Source organism: Antennarius striatus, chromosome 7 (genome assembly GCF_040054535.1).
Source record: "Antennarius striatus isolate MH-2024 chromosome 7, ASM4005453v1, whole genome shotgun sequence".
Classification (NCBI taxonomy): domain Eukaryota; kingdom Metazoa; phylum Chordata; class Actinopteri; order Lophiiformes; family Antennariidae; genus Antennarius; species Antennarius striatus.
The window spans coordinates 17070554-17089874 of NC_090782.1; the positions used below are offsets into that span (position 1 = coordinate 17070554).

The following is a 19321-nucleotide window of genomic DNA, read 5'->3' on the forward strand; positions in this document are numbered from 1 at the left end:
AAAATCCTAGATCCAGACTTAAAATAGCATCAGTTCACAGAATCAAGTAAGCCTTTCCACAAACTCTTCTCAATTTTATTCAATTTCATCATGTTATTGCCTTATTTGTATTCCTTCACACCATTCAGCAGCTTCAGCATGACACAGATCATATAGCGCCCCCCTGTGGCGACTTGTAGCTGTGTAATCAGTACCGATGCGCCGCTGAGAGTGGACGTTTGTCCGTCTGGTCCAGAGGTTGTTGGTGGTGGTGGTTAACCAGAACCTGAGCAGAGCAGCGTGATGATTCAGTCAACATATCGAGACAAACACACGAACATCGACACATGATTCTGAGATAGTTTGGTTAGGAGTTTGTCTACCATAACGCTGTAAAAACATACAGCAGCTTATTCAATGTCCACCACTTTACACGACATTCAAGTCCTGTACTCACACCAACAAGTACACATGATTAGGCTAAGACCAGCAAATGTATTGTCACAAAAATTGTCATCACATTTAAATAATGGACTTAATTAGAACAGTAGTTGTTGGACCAACATTCATCTAAGCAAAGAGGAGTGGGAAAATGCATAGAAAGAAGCGATTCAGCGTGGAGAGTGAGACGCTGTTACGTCTGGTCTGTGTCATCAGGCTGTGTTATGACAGATTAACAGAAACTGAATGAGAAGGTGAGGTAAGAACCCTGGTCTCTAATCCGTCAGGAAACCGGCTAAGAACGACTCCTTTATGGTCCAGACAGACAGTACACAGGCCTGCCTTGGCACATGATACCATCCCCACAGACAACAAGAGAAGACACAGTCAGGAGCGTCTTCTCTCCAGCGTCTTGTGACTTCATCAGACAGAGGCTGGTGATGTGTGAAGATGTGTTCCCTTCCAGGTTTCTCCCCACAGGGGGATCAAACCACAGTCATGCCTGACAACTGTCAGAGCTCATCTTTCTCCATTTGCTGGAATGCCTCTAAGTCTTCCTGCCAATCAGCCAGCAGTTCATCCACTGATTGGCTGCTTGAATCTGTGTCACCCTCAGGCTCCTCCTTCGTCCCAGAGTCTCTGTCCTGTGTGGGCGGGGTCGGATCCACAGGACGACCTTCTTCTTCAGGTGGTTTAACTTCATCGGCAAACCTGGCATCTTCACCTACAGGACTGACTTCCTCCTGTGTCAGAGCAACTTCCTCTGGGGCTGATTCGTCTAGCTCCACCGTGGTCGTCTCTGATTGGCCAACTGGGTCAAATGAGGTGGGCGTCGTTGCCTCAGTTATACAGTCCTCCTCAGCTTCCTGCACATCCACACCTGAGTAGAAAGAAAAGGTATGTAACTGGATAACTTTAACAAAAAATTAAAAAAACGTGTAGGAAACACACACACACACACACACACATTCCCGTCTTTTCTGTAATTTATGGAACATGCCCACTGGTAACCATTTTTAGACAAAAATAGACCTGTTTTAATGGAGAGGCTGTCAACTATAACAGTGTGATGCTGACGATGAGTAATGTTTCCTGAAGGGTAGAATTCTCAGAGCTACATGACCAAATTAAGACTCGACTGAGGAAAGAAATCTGGCAAAAAGTCATAGCGGATTTTTCACAGATCGAATTCTGAAAAGGATGTTAAAGTTCTAAGAAGAGTCTTCTGGAGACAACACATCCTCCACACTCTGAAACAGTCTTTCTATGCAAAAACTCAAAACGAAAAAAATTAAAGAAAAAACATTAAAGCAAAGTACCCAAACCATGATATATATATATATATATATATATATATATATATATATATATATATATATATATATATATATATGATCTAATTTATTCATTATAGTCATAATTATTATAGATAAAACAGCTGAATAAATACAAATCTTAAGTGTTTCTGTCAGGTCATATTTCGCTTTGCCCATCTTCACCACCTGTAACTGTTTGTTTGATTCGCTGTCATGTCCTGAGCACCGATGGGGAAAATAACAGTGATAATAATACTGTGTGGGTATTCGAATCCTGCTGTTAGAGGAAAGAAGGGGAGGAAGGTATCGAGAGACGAAAACGTGACTTGAAGAAAGCAAACAAAAAAGGTACGGGAAAGGATGAAAATATGTGGATAACAAGACAGAAAAAAAAATACTCACTGCCTTCAATCAGGCTGCCGGGAAGAGGTTTACCTTTGAAAATGGCCGCTGCTCATCCAAAAGTGGGGGTGGGGGGTGGGGGTTGGTATGGAAAAAGAAGAGAAACCACCAAAGAGAAGTAAGGAAAGGCACTGTCCACCACAGTACAGAGAGGGATTCGGCAAGTCAAGAAAAAAGAGGAAAATAATGAGGATTTAATATTGATAAGGGTGAAGTCTAACCACAGCCACTGGGTGGCTTCAGAATGAGTCACCATCTCTAGGACTTCATAGAATACCTGAATCTCTACCTCATCTTTATTTCATAAAGTCGTGCACATACGGTAATGTGGCTCCGGCAGCGGGGAGACATTAGTACGCTGGTGTGATCAGTCTTATTCAGAGAGGCGAGCAGAACATGCAGTCATGAGGCATAGAAGCGAATGACGTCACACCTCTGTCTCTGGCTTTGTCGCTTAGCAGCACCTCAACCTCCCTGTACTCCTTCAATGCCTCCAACAGGATGTTGCCCTCCTTGTGGAAGAGGAAGAGAAGTGGCAAGGTGATGTCATCGGTGCTGCGGCCGTCCCCCGCCATCTGAAACAACGGCGCCGTGTCGCTGCTGCTTCCCTCATTGTCGTCTAGAAGGTGACAGACAGCAGCGGGAAAAAAAAAACCTGATCAACAGGAAACTGACTGATGACAATTTCGATGGGAGGTTTTTCTTTAGCTTCTCTCATAAAACAATCCTTAGACTTTGGGTTGTCTATAAGTGATCTGAAGATCATTTAAGGCTCCGACATGTAGTTATTATAATAAGAGAATTAATTTATATTGTCACTGAGCAGGGATCTTCTGTCTTGTGTCGTTAGCTGCTTGTACTCACCGACGACTATCCCTCCAATGGCGCCAGCCTTCTGGATGTGTCTGGCCTTCTCTGCGAACATACACTGACCCCTCTGAAGCAGAGCAATGTGGCCCTGGAGGTATTCAGCGTTGGTGATCTCACTGCAGCCGCTGTAGGGTTCAGCCACAGTCACAAAACCTCGCGTCTGCACAAAGGAGGAAAACACATGAAGGGTGAGTTATCGAGGAGATTAAAAGGACACGTCTTAATACTACAGAGTACACTGCTGCAGTCTAATCCCAAAGATTATCATGTTTGGATTAGGACGTTATTCTCAGAGCAGAAGTGTTTCGTTACAAATAATTGATCTCTGTGGGGTAAAGACAGCTCTGTGGTAGGACAGCTAAAGGCTGAAAGCAGGTACCTTGGTGGTGCCACAGAACCCACTCACCCCTGTGGAACTTTTGGACAGATCTGTGCCAAACTGTGCCGGGCCGGCAGTGAGCACCACCCTGCCAAAGAACGGATGTGAGACGATCTGAATGGCTCTGGGGGGCAACTGCTCCTTCTGCTGCTGACTGGACAGCTCCATCATTTCTTGCATGAAACGGACGCCATCCTCCGCCGCCACCGCACTCACCGCCTGTGTGTGTGTGTGTGTGTGTGTGTGTGTGTGACAGAGCAGGAGAGTAGGGGAAAAGATAAAGGCTTTCAAAAATTCAGAATTAAGGATAGTTAGGATAATGACATCAGTATTGCAGTAGGTTGTTTTGCTCTTTTCTATTTAAAGAATAATTCGGCAGCCCAAGCTGTTGGATAAAGACGTAATGGACCATAATGATTGTCTGCTGCCTTTGAAAAATAACTGCCTTTTAAATATTCCTCAGATGTTCTGAAGATATTCGTCTTTGTTGCAGCATTCAGGCGATTCTAGGATGTTGTGTGCTGATTATTCCTGTCATTCCCACCTCTAGTGGATCACAACAAAAACAGATACAGAGTCGCACACCATTAAGAAATGATTCCATTGCTGGATTGAGTGTTCTATGTTCGTCTTTACTGCTGAAATGACTACCTGTGTCGCGTGCTGGACCAGCTGCACCCTGCCGTCTTTCAGATGGATGAGACTGACTCCCATCCTCCTCAGCAGCTCCAGATGTTGAGGGTTGTTTGCCATGAAGTCCTGAGCTCTTAGAGGCGGGCGGCCCATACCAGGCTCTCTGGAAGGGAATAGAAAGGAATGAGGATTTCCAGTGCAGGTAGTCCTCATGGACAATCGTAGATTCGAACAATAGTTCCCCTTTCTGCCTCAACCCGAGTCGAGCAGAGCAATATTAACACCCCATAGGTTCAAGGTTTCACAAGTCATAATAACTTAAATATAAGACTAAGTGAACAGTTCGCTCTGATGTCAGACTTCATGTGGCGTTCCTGTCAATGTGTCAATTTGTCCTTCTTTGATCCGGATGTCTGCCAGCTTCTGAGCAGAGGACAAACACACAGTGTGTTTATGTGCAGGAGGACGTTCACCAATATTCAGACTGCAGAAGGTTTGGGTGAGATTGAAAGTGAGAGCCAGCAATGAAGACTATAGTCTACCTGTAAGAATAGTTTGTCACAACCTGCCTCTTATTTCTTTCTTTTTTTAAATTATTAACGGGGTTGTCTCCCTGTAGGAGCTAAAAGTTGTATTGGGTAGGAACAAATGTTGACCGGGTTAGATTTCTGCCTGGAAGCATCAACAATTTTTTGAACGCTGAACTGAACATTTTGCTATTTGATGTTAACAACTCGTCGAGATAACTGAAAAATTGGATGGAAATAATAGTAGTAGTAATAGTAATCAAACGTAAGGGGGCGTGTCGGACTTTTGATGACTAGGAAGCACATCAGCGCATCATTCAAAGTAGTGCAGCGGAATACCTCAGTGGCTTACAGCTTGGGTTAGCCTCTAAACCCCCCCAAGGATAAAATTCATTCAGCGAAGGTAGAGATGTAACAGTCACATTACAGTACTACAGTAATTTATTAGATTATGTCTTGCTTTTATGTCCTGTAATTGTTTCTGGTAATTCTTAGGAAACAGAACTTCTGTATTTAGAGTAGTAATGGCATTTAGATGACCGCAAATGGCGATTATAGATTGAAAATTAATAAATAACTACTTATAATTCATCTTACGAACAGCCTCTCAGAACCAATAGTGTTTGAATGTTGAGGAATACCTGTATTAAGACATAAATAATGTGTTCACACCCCTGTATGGCCCTACCTGTAAGGAGCAGGGCGAGGGCAGCTCTTGTCCACAGCACTACGGATCGGTTCTCTGAGGTTTCGAGGGAATGCCGGGTCCGGAAACAGGAGGCGAGTGTTGGGGCAGGTCCAGTCAAAGTTTGAGTCATCCAGCTCCTCCTCAGACTAAAATATCAAGTAAATCACAAAGTATTTTAGAAACCAGGACGTGTGTGTATTTCTATCAGATCCCATTCATATCGGCTTCACAATGATTACCGTTCTGTTGGAGGGAATAGATGAGGAGTGGGGGGCGGTGGAGAGGGACAGGGGCAGCAGGTGTGCCTCAGTTGTGAAGACGTAGTCCTCGACATCAAACGGCAAATCCTCTGTTTCAGCAAACAGCAGGAACAGATATTTGAACATCTCGGCGAGGAAGAATGAGTCCATTCTGAGGGGGGAGAAGAGGTGTGAGATATTGAGCGGTGGGCTAATGGAGTGGATAATCTGTTGTACTGGTTCATTTGTCAAACCATCTCCAAGGTGGTTGCAAAGTATTTGTTTGGCTAATCGTAGAGAATTCCAAGACTGTTCACACATGTGTGTGTTATATGAATTGTATGAAGCACTCCTTAAATTATATTTAATTTATCCCTCCTTCCTTTGCTTCACTTCGTAGCTCATACAGGTGTACCCAAGTGTGACGGTGGATCAGTGTATAAATCATGCCTGAATGGTGCCTGTCAGCTATCATCCCACAAATATTCTTACAAATCCTTCATCTTCTCACCTGTCTTCATGACTTCCAGTTCGTACGTCTTTCATCGCAGCAAAGCCACAAGGGACGCGAGCAAAGCGGTTGAGGTTGTCCAGGATGGTGCGACCTGCCTCAAGGTAATAAGGGTCTCCTGTGGCCTGTGAGGTAGAGAGCGACCGTGATTACAACAGATGGTGGTAGATCAGGCATTGAAAAGGCTGCAGAGCAACGTGGTCGGACTCAAAGACGTGTACTAGCACAGCGATCCATCCATCTACCCATTTTCTTGAAGACGAACAACCGTAACAAAAGATAACATAATGAATCTGATTAATTACAGTTCAGTATTATAATTATGAATGCTGGTTAGTGGTCTGCTAGCTGGAAGTTACCTGATACCTACAGCAATGGAGATACTGCTTCTGAATGACTGTAAATGAGTCCTGGTAAATCCTGAAAGTTTGGCCTTAAGTCAAAAATGTAAGATCTAAACATAAGTTGCCAAAATGAAACATAACCTAGATCATTACAGATTAGAGCAGTGATTCTCAACTGGTGGGTTGCGACTCAAAAGTGTGTCACGGACCCGTTTTCAGTGGGTCGCAGGCCTGCAGCAGACAAACTGAAAACTCTCTCAAATGACGCTATAAGCAGGAGATTTGAAGTCATGTCAAATGACATCAGACAACAGACCACAGCTTGCATTAAGGCAAGCAGTCATTCCAAAAGAAACACAGAAACAGACCGGACACAGAACATGACCTCAGAGTTGACTAGAAATCCACACTTTGAGACTTTTGTGAGAACCAGAAAACACCCCCAGTTCTCCTCCGAACTCACGTCTATGATGTCAGTAAGGATGAAGTTAGTGCTGCTAAATTTTCTTCAAAGCACAATGTTTTTCAGTACTTACTGATAAAGTAATGAGAGGAAAAGTTAAGTTTGTACACTTTAATCTTTTTGTTTATTAGGACTTTGTGGATAAAAACAAAAGAAACTGAATTTATTCCAAGTTCAGTGTTGGTTATAATATTTGCACTTTAATTTTATTTTTAATCAAATTTTTACTGCCAGAATAAATGATTGAATAAAATTTAAGAGTACAGTTACTGACGTGTTACTGAATATTATGTGAAATCAATTTGAAAAGTTGAAAATCTTCTTTGATTTAGGTCACAGCTTGTCATATAGGGATGACGGTGTGTCCTGAAGCCAGACCAGTTGAGAACCAGTGGATAAGAGACCTCACTACTGTGGAAGTAAGAAGAGGAGTCTGCATCAAGGCAAGTTTCCTCAATTAATAACCTTGTAAAGAAAATAGGTGCTCTCTGCAAACTCAGGTCTCAGGGGATGCTGGGCCCAGTGTACCCTGAAATCAGTAGTGAAGGCCTGGGGATAGACGGAGAAGAGGATGAAGTCAGTGCTTCATTACAGGCATTTTATTAGAACAAGGAGACAATAAATAATAGATGAGTGTGTCATGTAAAAAACTTGCTCACTACCAAACAGTAGTGGTTGTTGGTAAAAGCTATATGGGGTTAACAATGTCCTTACAATAACTACTTTTTATATGACGAGAGACTGATTACCTCTGGGAGGAAGTTGTGTTTCTTTGTAACTTGATACAACATCTCATGAGTCTCGATGGCAGGACGGATATCTCCCTTCAGCACCTGAGAATGTAAAGCATATAAACATTTAAGTGAAACGCCACGACCCAAATAACAGCATGAATCACAAGAATTCCTGTCTGACCTGTAGTCCAGGGAAAAAGGCCAGCAAAGAGTCCATCCAGGTGCGAGCAGGGAGCAGAGGTTTGTGGATGTGGACGTCCAGCAGCAGTGGAGGCTGACTAATGTACTTCATTATAGATGCATAGTGCTAAATGAAATGATTGATGAGAGTGAAACAGTCAACATGAGCTGGACGACAGCTAGAAACAGGAATTTATTACAGTAAAATCTTTTCTCAACACCATTATTTCTTTCTAATTTGTGTTATAAGATCTAAACAGAATTCAAAAACCATAAAACTCTGATGCTGCTCACAAAATACTGTTACGCAGAGATGCATCAAATTCTTGACTGTGTGTGTTTGTGTCTGCTTCCTCACAATATTGAACCGCTGAAGAAACAGCTCATCTCCCAAGAGGATGTAGGCCTTGAGCAGATATTCATAGTATGAGTCAATTCCTGCTCCAACTCCACTGTCTGGAAACACATATTGGACACAGGAATCCACAGGATGAACACAAGTTCTGTTTTCATTCATCCATTCTGTTACTTTTCTCTCACTGGTCACTCCATATCAACCAGAATCACGTCTGTCCTTTTCACTCCCTCCTTCCTTCATCTCCTCCTGAAAATTCCCTTTACCATCCCCAAGGTTTTCTCCACAGACCCCCCCTCACCTCTACGGACCCACTCCCCAGAGTGGATGTTGATGGTGGTTCCCACCAGATTGCTGTTTCTCTGTCTCTTCTCCCACAGAAAGTCCATGGCTCTCCGCGCATGGGCCTGCACACGTGAGGAAAGGAGAGTTATTGATTAACAAACTAAAGAAATCATTCTCCAGCAGCCAACCGATGTCACAGTGATTGGCTCTGTGCTTGACGATTGGTCTCATGAACCACACACATCACCATGCAGGAGTCCTACTTTCAATAAATATTACACAGGTGACATAACTCGTAATTCTTATGCTCGAGTCAGGTTGATCAACAAACCCAATGTTGCTCTTACATTCGTCATCTAGAACTTTATATTTTACGTCGACAGTTTGGCAGGTAACAGGTGTTAACAGAGCCGAGCACAGAGAGTACACACTCCTACTAACGACAACAATAACAAATAGAGCTTCCCGTCTATGCAGCGATTATTTATCAGCAAACCTCCAAAGGAGGTAATAGCCACACGCTTGAGAGTGTCTAATAAATGCATTTTGTATCGCTGTCAGGAGAAAATAAGTTGTTTTCTGACTGCACCCAGGTCAGGTCAGAGCAAATCCACACCCACACCCACACACACACACACACACACCCACACAGTATATGTTCATGACGCTATGATGACGCACTTCATTCTGATCTGCCCCACATTAAATTAATGAACACATCAAGTTCCCTGATACTGTAAACAACCTCCTTGACCGTTAAAAGAAGCACTTTATCACCACAACGCAAAAAAAATTTAAAAAAAATCTTCATCTTAGAACAATTTAAAGAAGGTTAAAAACTTTCCAAATGAAAGTCCAATACCTCAAACACAGGATCGCCAGTGAAACGACTCAAGGCAGCAAACTCCAGGATGATGGTTCCTGCACACGCTGTGCAGGTGTCCGTTTCAGAGCCTGTTCTTGTTTCAGGACCCCAGATACCGTGTTTCAAGTTCACCTGTCAAGCAGAAAACTACATCACGCAATCTGTCTTTAGAGTCACACTTGGAATGCAAATGTTAATGAAAACTAGTCAGACATGAAATTTGTATGTTTAAAACTGTGATAGCTGCAAGCAAGGTAGCGGAGCAGGAAATGAAAATACTGAGGATGTATATCAGTCAAATGGCAACCCTAGAAGTTGTAGATTAAAGAAATAAAACCAAATAAGTTTGATAAGACCAAAAATTTAGAAACATTTCTCGGTATAAGGACAAAGGTTTTTAAGAATTGATCAGTAAGAATGGGAGGCCTTAGCTTTGTGTTATTGACAGCAGGGGGAGGAAGAGTACAAAGTCTGATCACCTTTGTTTGTATGCAAACACGTGACGGAAGTAACAAGTAGGACTCCATTTCAAATGTATAGGGGGCACATTTCATGTTAATCAATCACAAAATATTCAGAGGAAAGACTTTTAAGGGTTTTGAAATCAGTCCAAAACATAACAGAGGGTCAGTGAGAGGAGACAAGTACAGGAGGGTTGTGACTCTGTTTCCTGATAATGCATCATATCTTTAGTAACTAGAGAACAACTAGGTTTATTTCTGGTATTAAGAGGCTGAATGGTGGCGTTTGTCTCACCCTGGGGTAAGGGAGGCCACTGCTGGTGTTGAATGCTGGCAGCAGTCGGAGGCCCAGGTCTTTAGCCATATGCAGCAGCTCATCCTGGTACCACTGCATGTGCTGACCTCCCTCTTTAAGCATCATAGCCATGGAGTGTCCTCCCAACAGACCTCTGAACACGCACACGCACACACACACACACACACACACACACACACACACACACACACTTAACAATGGATAATTCCGAGATCTCAGAGATCTTATCACTTAAGTCTTTGTAACCGCCGTTCTATTTGCTCTTCTTCCGTGTGTGATCGTAATTAAGCAAAACGTACCCAAGAACTCGAATGTTGGTTTCAAATACAGACACGACGATGTCATTGTCCAGTCTCACATCTGACAGGACTTTCCTTACTGCAGCCTCAAACTCAGTCGTCTTGTTCAAAAGCTGGCAGTGACAAACATTATTAGATTATGAAAATCACCTGGATCAGATACTGTGGGGTAATATCACTGTGTTCTTATCAGAAGTTGCCAAATAATTATTTTCTAAAGGCTGTCAATAATTATTAACTAACTAAACCCTAGGATCATTGTCTCGTACTGTGCTGTTCTTTCGTTAAATACTCCACTGTTTCCTGTCCTATTAAATTCAAATTCCTCTTCAATTTGAGAACGAGGTCAAAAAAGTCTCTCAGATGATGAAATATGAATAATACAGAATACGCACCACAAGAGTGTCCAGAGTATCTATGAGAGTCAGCGAAAACCTTCAGTAAACAAAGAGAAGCAAACAATGTTGACAACTGTATACACATATTTTTCTGTGTGTCTGTGTGTGTGGTTGTGTGTGTGTGTAGAGAAAGGTGCTTACTTTCCCAGAGCGTCATCTACATCTCCTCGACTTGGTTCCAGTCCACGTACTCTTCCTCTACATGTTAGTGGCATCAGCTCATCCGCTGGGTATGCATGGTCCTGAGTAACAGAATAAAACACTCTTTCATTTTTAAAACATGCTTAATCACAAGTTATTTTTCCCTTCAGACACCAGTTCAGTCTAATAAGGGCTGTGTCATCTTAAAACAGATAACATTTTGTGTTAACTATCATGAGAAAAAACAAACAATACAATCGGGACAGACATGCAAAAATATAACAATTCAAATCAGTTGCTTCATTTACAATGAAATAGTTAATAACTATCATGGACATTTTCTAAAAATGAATGTTTTGAGAGAGAAAAAAAAATCCAGCAAAAATATATTACTTACCATGTAATTTTGATATGCATGGTCAAACATTTCAACCACTTGGTTCCTACAGAATGGGGGGAAAAAACCCACTCAATTCAACATCATTTGGGGAAGACAATAATTTTGCTGTTGTGTTTTTATGAACTCACATCAACCTGTTCTTCTCCTCCCGTGGCATGGCCTGTCCCTGGCTGGATAATGTACCGACCAATGCAAACAGAAGCAGCATCGCTGGCATGGTAGTAGGCTTTTCCAAGATCTTGTATATGAGTATGATTTCACAGATACTGTTTTGCTCTCAGAGCAAATTCTTGGTTAACAGCTCAAACAAATACGGTAAAAGCAGCTGGAACGCTTAACCTACAACATCCCATTAATAGTACACCTTGGATTTCATTAAAGCACTAATTTTATGATTTACCACTTAAACATCAATGGATACCAAAAAAACAAAACAAACCCAAACCATTGTGGATCATCCTCATTTGTTTCTCAGTCTTGGCCACTTCAGCTACATCTGTGTTTATCAGTAAACATCAAGAAGACTGACCATCAACTACAGTATACACCATAAAGAATGCACCAGCAGCAACTCGCAGGAATGTTATGGTGACCAGCAGACACTGATCACGTGTCACTCCTGTTTACTTTTACACGCTGTCACCCGGATTTAACACGCTGACGTACAAAGACGTGACATGTATCTCTGGCCTAAATCCGCAAAGTTACAGGAATCAAACAGGCTAATGAAATATTTACACACACAAAAAAGAAAAGAGATTTTCTAGATGCATTCTTTAAGACTAGGTGAATAAAATTAAAGCAAGCGTCGCTGTTACGCAGTTCTTGTTTCATCCATGTTTTTCATCCCCACTCCTCATATCGCTTGCTTACTTACTGTACTCCACACAACATGCAGAAAATCAAATAACCACAACGGTCCTGAGAAGCTCATCTTCATACCATCTCCCCATTTCACTCTGGTGTGCCAACTGTAAAATGCAGGAATAAAACTTGATAATATCCTCTTCTTGACAGCTACCTCTCATCAGCACTGTCAGACGAGCAGCCGTTGTTTTCGAGGTTAAATTAGCCAAGTTATCCCGCTATGCTAATTTGCTAACCGACCAAGTGACAACAGCCCGCCCGTGGATACAACAAAAGATGACAAATCCACATCCTTTTTTTTTGAAAGATAGACCTAACCGGACTATCTATTCTACCTGTCGAATCGCAGATCGGACAGTTTCATGGTTTCCAACTATTGAGCTAAGCTAGAGTGTCTCAGAGCCGGATGTAGATGCAGTGAAAACGTTAACACTATGCGTTTCCTGTAAGTCAGAAATTTTTTGACCGGTTTTTTGCCTGACCGAAGGTTAAAAAAAAATGTTTCTCGTATTAACAAACCAATGAGTACACCCTTGGTTGAATCTATTTAAAACCTAACCGTGTTAAAAAAAATTGTATAACCTAAAACTGAGCATAACCTGTTTACCAATTGCGTTTGAAGGAATCAAGAGAAAGTCACCTGATAGTCTAAATACAGGGAAAATAACATAATGTGAACGCTGACGTCAGGACTACTCCCAGTTGTGTTGCCTTTACGGCTGACTTAAACAGCGGAACAAATACAGCGACAAATACACTAACCGCATTTAAGTAAGTACTGTACATAAATTGATTTGATGAGAATAAAAACTAATATAATGACACATTTTAATAGCTTGTGAAATATACAAATTTGAGCTATTTTGGTATCGTTGTGTAAATTTATTTATTTGTGTGTGAGCGCATAAGCTTTCCAGATGACATATTAACGCATCGTTTATTATTCATAAATAATTAAAATTCAATTCAACCTCCAAATACGTTCTAAACTTGTTGGAAATACAGTCAGTGGTGACCATGAAATCCAGCCATTTAAGTTAATTATGTTAAAATCGATGTTTAACTCGATTGTTTTAATAATACTGTACTGTATAACTTTTCATTTATTAACTACATTCCCCATGGGCCTTTGCGGTGTCACTTGACGCTCACAACGTCCACATGATACGCACGTCAACAAATCCGTGTTTAAAAATCCCGTCAAACATGTTGTAATCAGTAACGAATTTGCGGGAAGAGGCTTCGTACAGGTTGGTGCTTAAATTGTAGTTACTGTCATCAGAATATGAATTTAATTCTATTAAAGCGTCTCTAATGCCCGTGTTTACAGTAATTGTTTATATTCAATGTCTTGCCCCAGTGCAAGATGTTGGTGCATTTTTAAGATGAATGCATTTCTCTAAGTTTGACAATTACAAGTCTGAAGTAGAATATGTCTTTCTTTCGTTCTGACGCTTTTTTCTTTCATTTCCCCCCCTATTCCTCTATACCTAAACACGTCCAACAGCTTTGTTTAGTTGTATATCAGGTTAATCATGGCTCACCTTGCTGATAAAAAGGTTACAGGACTTGTTGCAGCTACATTTACTCCACTGAAGTCAAATGGGTAAGTAGTATTAACGAGCTTCCTTCCTCTGACTACAGCATTAATTGATGTTGTGAGTACAAATATCTAATCCTCCAACAAAACCTTCATGAGGAATGAGTGTCAAATTTAATTAAAGTTGTGGTCATCCCACACTCCTTCAGATAGAACTTTTGTATGTTGTTTGCTGTTTAAATACATTATAATGTTCACATTTTCCCAATACAGTGAAATCAACCTATCAGAGATTGGACCATATATTGACTACTTGATAGAGAAGCAAGGTGTAAAGAACATATTTGGTACGTTTTCCAGTGAATTCTTGATTTGATACATATTTGTGTTCCCATCTGAATTAAAATGGGTCTGTCATTTATTGTCAGAGCCCAATGTCATGTTTTTAAATAAGTAAAAAAAAAAGTGAAAACATTAAACATAATTGTGTACATTTCACAAGTGAGAAGATGGAACCAGAGAAACCAACACAACACAATGGTTTAAGTAAAAGGAAACTTGGCCCAGAAAGAGCTTAGAGAGCATTTAGCTCTACATTTAACAAAAATCACTTTAAAGTAAACTTTAATAGTCCATGCTCTTTCTCATTTCTTTTCTTTGTTGTAAAACTTTTCATTTCACTCTCATCTCAAATGTGGTGAATTATTATAGTTAAGCTTCTCCTTGTCTTAACAGTACATTTCTGCATAAATGTCTTTAACCCATTTTGGCTTACCTTTGTGACTCATATTATTTAATGTTCTCATCATTAAAATGAAATTGTTCTGTCCTAGTACACATTGTACACATTTGTTCGTACATAACCTGGGGTTTTCCTTCTTGGGTGTAATTCTGATGGTGCCAGATGTCTGTAGAGCAAGCAGTTGGTTATATTTTGTTTCATCTGTCGTCTGCGTGACATACTGTATGCTTGCATTTGTAGATCTGCATGTTTTCTTATCTACTCATTCTCATCTACTATTACATGTGTGTTTGTGATGTGAAAAAAATTGGCATATAAATAAGACAAGACTTTACTTGCCTGCAGCGAACGGCACCACCGGTGAGGGCATGTCTCTAACTGTCATGGAGAGGAAGCTCCTGACGGAGGAATGGTGTCGGAAAGCCAAGGGGAAGTAAGTCATTGCACAAGTTCTGTCCTGAAATTTGTCCGTAAGTTGTGAAATATGGTTACATTTCTTTCATGTATATCTCTATAGGATGGATCATGTGATTGTACATGTAGGCTGCATGAGTCTTAAAGATTCCCAAGAACTGGTGAGTTACTGGTTCAATGACATCTGGAGTTATGTGAGCATTAATCCGACTCGCCAAAGGGACTGAGGATGTCCCTGACAATAAAAGATTAACAGTTTGAAATCAAACTTGTGCAGCAGATAATATACTGAACCTTTACTTATGGAACCTTAAGATTAGCCTGGACCCAGTCTTCAGGTTTGGCTTTACAATTTATTATATCCGCCATTGAAATTTAGTCCCCATTCTAAAAGTGACTTTAAATGAAAGTGTCTGTTAGTTCTGTCCATGCATTTTATTAGAGAATATTCATTTTCTCTTCAAATTAATTATGTGTACACTGTGCAGTCACAAAGATCACAAAGTAAGGATGGTTGTAATTATCTCGTGTGCACTATTGTGTGTTATACTTTTATTTATTTATTTTGACTTTAGGGGGAACAGTGAATAATTTTCTCTCTGGCCTGTGGTGGCATCACAAAGAAAGCAACTAAGAAAGTCACAGGATACAGCAGAATTTTCAAGATTAATCTTAAATGGAAAAACACTACCTAATAAATAGTGCTGTCAGGCGATTAAAAAAATTAATCTCATTTTAATCTCATACCTGCTAAAGGCCCCCAAATAAAGAATTTGAATTCTAGGACATTACAAAATTGTAGTGCATGACTAATCAATAGAATACACCAAGAGGAGAAGATTTGAAATCCACATTTTTATTGGTTAAATGTGCTTTATAAATGAAATTCAAAAGAAAAAAGGCCGAGCACATCAGCAAACCAATTAGGTCAGGTGCATTTCTCAAAAATGTAATACAAATGAAGTTAAATAAAATAAATAAAATTCAGAAATAAAATAAGGCTAAGTCTCAAATAGGCACATAAGCAGATTCTCAATCAAAATGAATACTAAAGCTGACTCAATACAGCAATTCGAAATGACTAGTATAACATTCCTCTAAATAAGGCAGCATCAATAGCAAGATGCCAAGAGGCCAGTGGTTCTTAACCTTGTTGGAGGTGCCGAACCCTGACGGTTTCATATGTTCACTCACCGAACCCCTCTTTAGTAAAAAAAAAAAGTTTTTTTTTTTAAATTTAAGACGTAAGTATATGTTTTACTGGTGTATTCAATGAATTGTGCATTAATGTCACCTTTTTCAAAGAACAAAACCAAAACAGTGCATGAACTCGCATGAAGTTACCTACCTGCAAATCAGTGTGACTACTGCTGTTGTTATTGAGAGACCAGTTCAGATATGTGTGGCTTCACCTTGGCAAGTGCTACTCTTATTTTCACAGCAAAGTCTGTTTCTTTTCTTTTCCATCCAGCTTAAGGCAGTGTTCCTTTATTTTTGCCAGTGCCAGACTAGAGTTGCTCAACTTGACATTCAAATCATGCAGAACACTGACTCCCATCACGTTCCATTATACAGTACATGTAAATTCACGTTGCACATATTCGTCCGTCCACTTTCTTTTTTTGCCTCAACATAGTTACTATGAATTAAAATATTAAGAAAGCAATCAGATGACGTTCTATCATGACAGGCATAAATCGACTACCGAGTGCGCAAAATCCCCTGTAGCACAGGCAGGCTAATTGATGTAGCATCACGTGATCACCTGCAGCCAGTGATGGCTAAGGGGGGCGTGTCATCACGAATTGACACGATGTGTCAAACGTACGCAGTGATTCGTGTATGTTCGGCAAAACCACCCGAGTGGGCTTGCCTCGCTCTCCTGTGTCGCGTCCATCTCTGTTGTGGCAGACAAGAACAAAAAATAATACCCGCACACAAACTCCACTACTCCTTTATCCCTGGCAAATTCAGCTTTAAAATGCGTCAGACCTTTTGAGTGTTTTTAAATGTGTTTAGAAATGTTTCAACCACTTTAGGATTTGGGGATCTGGTTATTATCAGAATGACTTACGTGGATTTTTCAATTTTATATCAGTGACTGTGTAACTTTAAATCTGTTGGCTCAATGGAAAAGAAGCAACGCAAGACACACAATATCAAAATATTCATTTTACCCACAGGCTCTCCACGCATCGCAGGTTGGGGCTGATGCTATAGCAGTGATTGCCCCTTCCTTCTACAAGCCTGCCTCTGCAGGTATAGTGGGAAAGTTTTTATTGAAAAGTAATGAAATGAAAGTTTCTGCTTAATGAAAATGAGGTCATCTTCACATTCACATAAGACATATCTGTTTCTTGTTTCTCGCCCTGGTTCAGATGTGTTGAGGACATTCCTCCAAGAGGTGGCTAAAGTTGCTCCAATGCTGCCCTTCTACTATTACCATATTCCATCTGTAACCGGTGTTACCAGTCAGTGCCAATGATTGACTTTGTCATAGCTTGCCATTCAGAAAGCATGTGAATGTCAGATAATCATTAATGATGGTACACACAACATTTGATGTTTTTTTCTTTCTTTCTTTCTTCTGTATGTCTTCAGTCCCTGTAAGAGATGTACTGGAAGACATTGAGAAGCTCATTCCATCCTTCAGGGGTGTAAAGTTCAGTGGTTGTGACCTGATGGACTTTGGCCAGTGTGTCAGCTACAGTCAGCCTCGCTGGTCGTGCCTGTATGGCGTGGACGAGGTTGGCTGTTTCTCTGTTTTGATCATCTGGAGTCTGTTTGCTTACATTTGCTTTCAGTGAAAAATACCATAAAATAATCCTGAAACAAACTGTTTTGTCATAGCAACTACTTGCAGCCCTGGCTATGGGAGCCAGTGGAGCAGTGGGCAGGTTAGAGTTTATACATACTGCCTCATTCCTTCATTATATCTACTAACCACATATACATGTAGACTGAGATGAATTTCTTTTTGCCGGCAGCACATATAACTATTTAGGATGTCATATCAACAAGCTCCTATCAGCATTTGACAAAGGTGACCTCGTCCAATCCAGGAACATACAGGTACTATCCATCTTCCTGCTCCACTGTCTTCTCTTTGGTACTTTGCACTGATTTTTATTCCCAACATCTTTATTTGTTTTCCATGAAAAGTTCAAGATGCAAGAGCTCCTCAGTTATGCCATTAAACTTGGTGAGTAACTGTTGTGTCAAGATTTTTAATGTTTTTTATGAAGCATGAAAAGTATTGAAGTATTTAATATCACCTTTTCTTTTCTTTTTGCCCTTGTCTTTTTCTACCTTTGATTCTGTCCTTATTTTATTGACAGGATTTAATCTGGGTGTGAACAAAAGTGTGATGAGTGAAGTGTCAGGCTTGAATCTCGGACCTCCTCGATTCCCTGTGATGCCCTGTCCGCAGTCCACTGCTCGGTCCATTGCACAGAAATACAACAGCATTTTTCTTGAAAACTAATGTTTTTATTTAGGTTTCCCCTGTCACTCCTGCTATTAATTATAGTTACAACCACAATGATGAATCGAGTTACTGTGTGTCAAGTACTGTAATACTACTATACCAGCAATTCTGAATGAGATGTTTTAAATGTCAGTGTTCATTAAAGTTTGTTTGGGGCAAAATCAGACCATAGTTTAGCCTTATGTATAGTTGCAAAATCCATCCTAAATAACTTTTATGTAGTTTAGTGGTTTCACTAGTTCAGTGTTCTGCAACTGAAAAAAGAATTTTACTGTGAAAATAATGCCAGTAGTATTGGGCATCATGTGCAACTAATGTTTCCTTGATTAATTATGATAGAATATTAAGGACATCTTTTTCACTCTTGACTTCTGTTCTTTGTTGGACAAACCGACTACTGTACTGTTTTATGTGTCAATGTTGATTATTTTCAAAAGTGTGAAAAATAGCTTCCATTGCTTCGAGAAACGGGGAATATTTTTTGCTACATTTAGGGGAACTGGGGAGCTACTATACTGTTATCCTCTACAGTTTTTACCATCATGAAAATCCCTGTAAAATAAACAATTTGACTGCACTAAAGGGAATAACAAAGATAGAGTGACATTTATGTTTGTTATTGCAAATGACACCTTTAGAAACGCACACGAAAGGGAGCAAGACATTTAATGATATTGTCATAAATAATGTTAATTATATGAATTCTAAATGGATATCAAAGGGAAATATACTTTGTGTAAGAATCTTTTGTATATTTCTATATCTTGTAATCATGGATTCCTTTGTACTAATAAACATTAAACCAATAACAGATCTTGAGAGCCTGGTTTGGTTTATGAATAGTTGAAATTATTATAAGTGTGTGTGTGTGTGTGTGTGTGTTTGACTAGTTTTTCTTGCAATAATACATTTGCTTGGCCTTTTGTGTACTTTTAACAGCTGCTGTTGTATGCATGTTTTAATATTTAACTTAAAACTTTTGGATGAGCAGTATATTAGCAGAGGAGACATGTAAGGAGACACATCTCATTATGAAAAGCTTTTC

The 19321-nt window shown here is 40.2% G+C and overlaps 2 protein-coding genes across 6 annotated transcripts; one reads left to right on the plus strand and one right to left on the minus strand.

The window, feature by feature from the left end:
• Window positions 1-53: 53 nt before the first annotated feature.
• Window positions 54-11488, minus strand: edem3 (ER degradation enhancer, mannosidase alpha-like 3). Of its 3 annotated transcripts, none has more exons than XM_068319802.1 (21): window positions 11355-11488; window positions 11224-11269; window positions 10827-10927; window positions 10683-10722; window positions 10288-10400; window positions 9968-10121; window positions 9209-9343; window positions 8363-8468; window positions 8065-8162; window positions 7708-7833; window positions 7542-7625; window positions 7258-7341; window positions 5986-6110; window positions 5475-5646; window positions 5236-5381; window positions 4039-4183; window positions 3415-3606; window positions 3003-3168; window positions 2572-2757; window positions 2172-2186; window positions 54-1300 (listed from the first exon to the last, which is right to left on the minus strand). In XM_068319802.1, the coding sequence occupies exons 1-21, from the start codon at window positions 11441-11443 to the stop codon at window positions 933-935; spliced, it is 2691 nt and encodes an 896-aa protein (XP_068175903.1). In that variant the 5' UTR covers window positions 11444-11488; the 3' UTR covers window positions 54-932. The 3 variants fall into 3 exon arrangements, with proteins under 3 accessions (XP_068175903.1, XP_068175902.1, XP_068175904.1); XM_068319801.1 differs by having other exon boundaries at window positions 2139-2186; XM_068319803.1 differs by lacking the exon at window positions 2172-2186.
• A 917-nt stretch (window positions 11489-12405) lies between these two features.
• npl (N-acetylneuraminate pyruvate lyase (dihydrodipicolinate synthase)) lies at window positions 12406-19082 on the plus strand. 3 transcript variants are annotated; one of them, XM_068319807.1, is made up of 12 exons: window positions 12406-12538; window positions 13601-13699; window positions 13907-13980; window positions 14721-14808; window positions 14893-14950; window positions 16973-17048; window positions 17168-17260; window positions 17391-17536; window positions 17640-17686; window positions 17777-17861; window positions 17952-17991; window positions 18128-19082. In XM_068319807.1, the coding sequence occupies exons 2-12, from the start codon at window positions 13629-13631 to the stop codon at window positions 18271-18273; spliced, it is 924 nt and encodes a 307-aa protein (XP_068175908.1). In that variant the 5' UTR covers window positions 12406-12538; window positions 13601-13628; the 3' UTR covers window positions 18274-19082. The 3 variants fall into 3 exon arrangements, with proteins under 3 accessions (XP_068175908.1, XP_068175907.1, XP_068175906.1); XM_068319806.1 differs by lacking the exon at window positions 12406-12538 and adding an exon at window positions 12594-12864; XM_068319805.1 differs by lacking the exon at window positions 12406-12538 and adding an exon at window positions 13174-13343.
• Window positions 19083-19321: the final 239 nt, after the last annotated feature.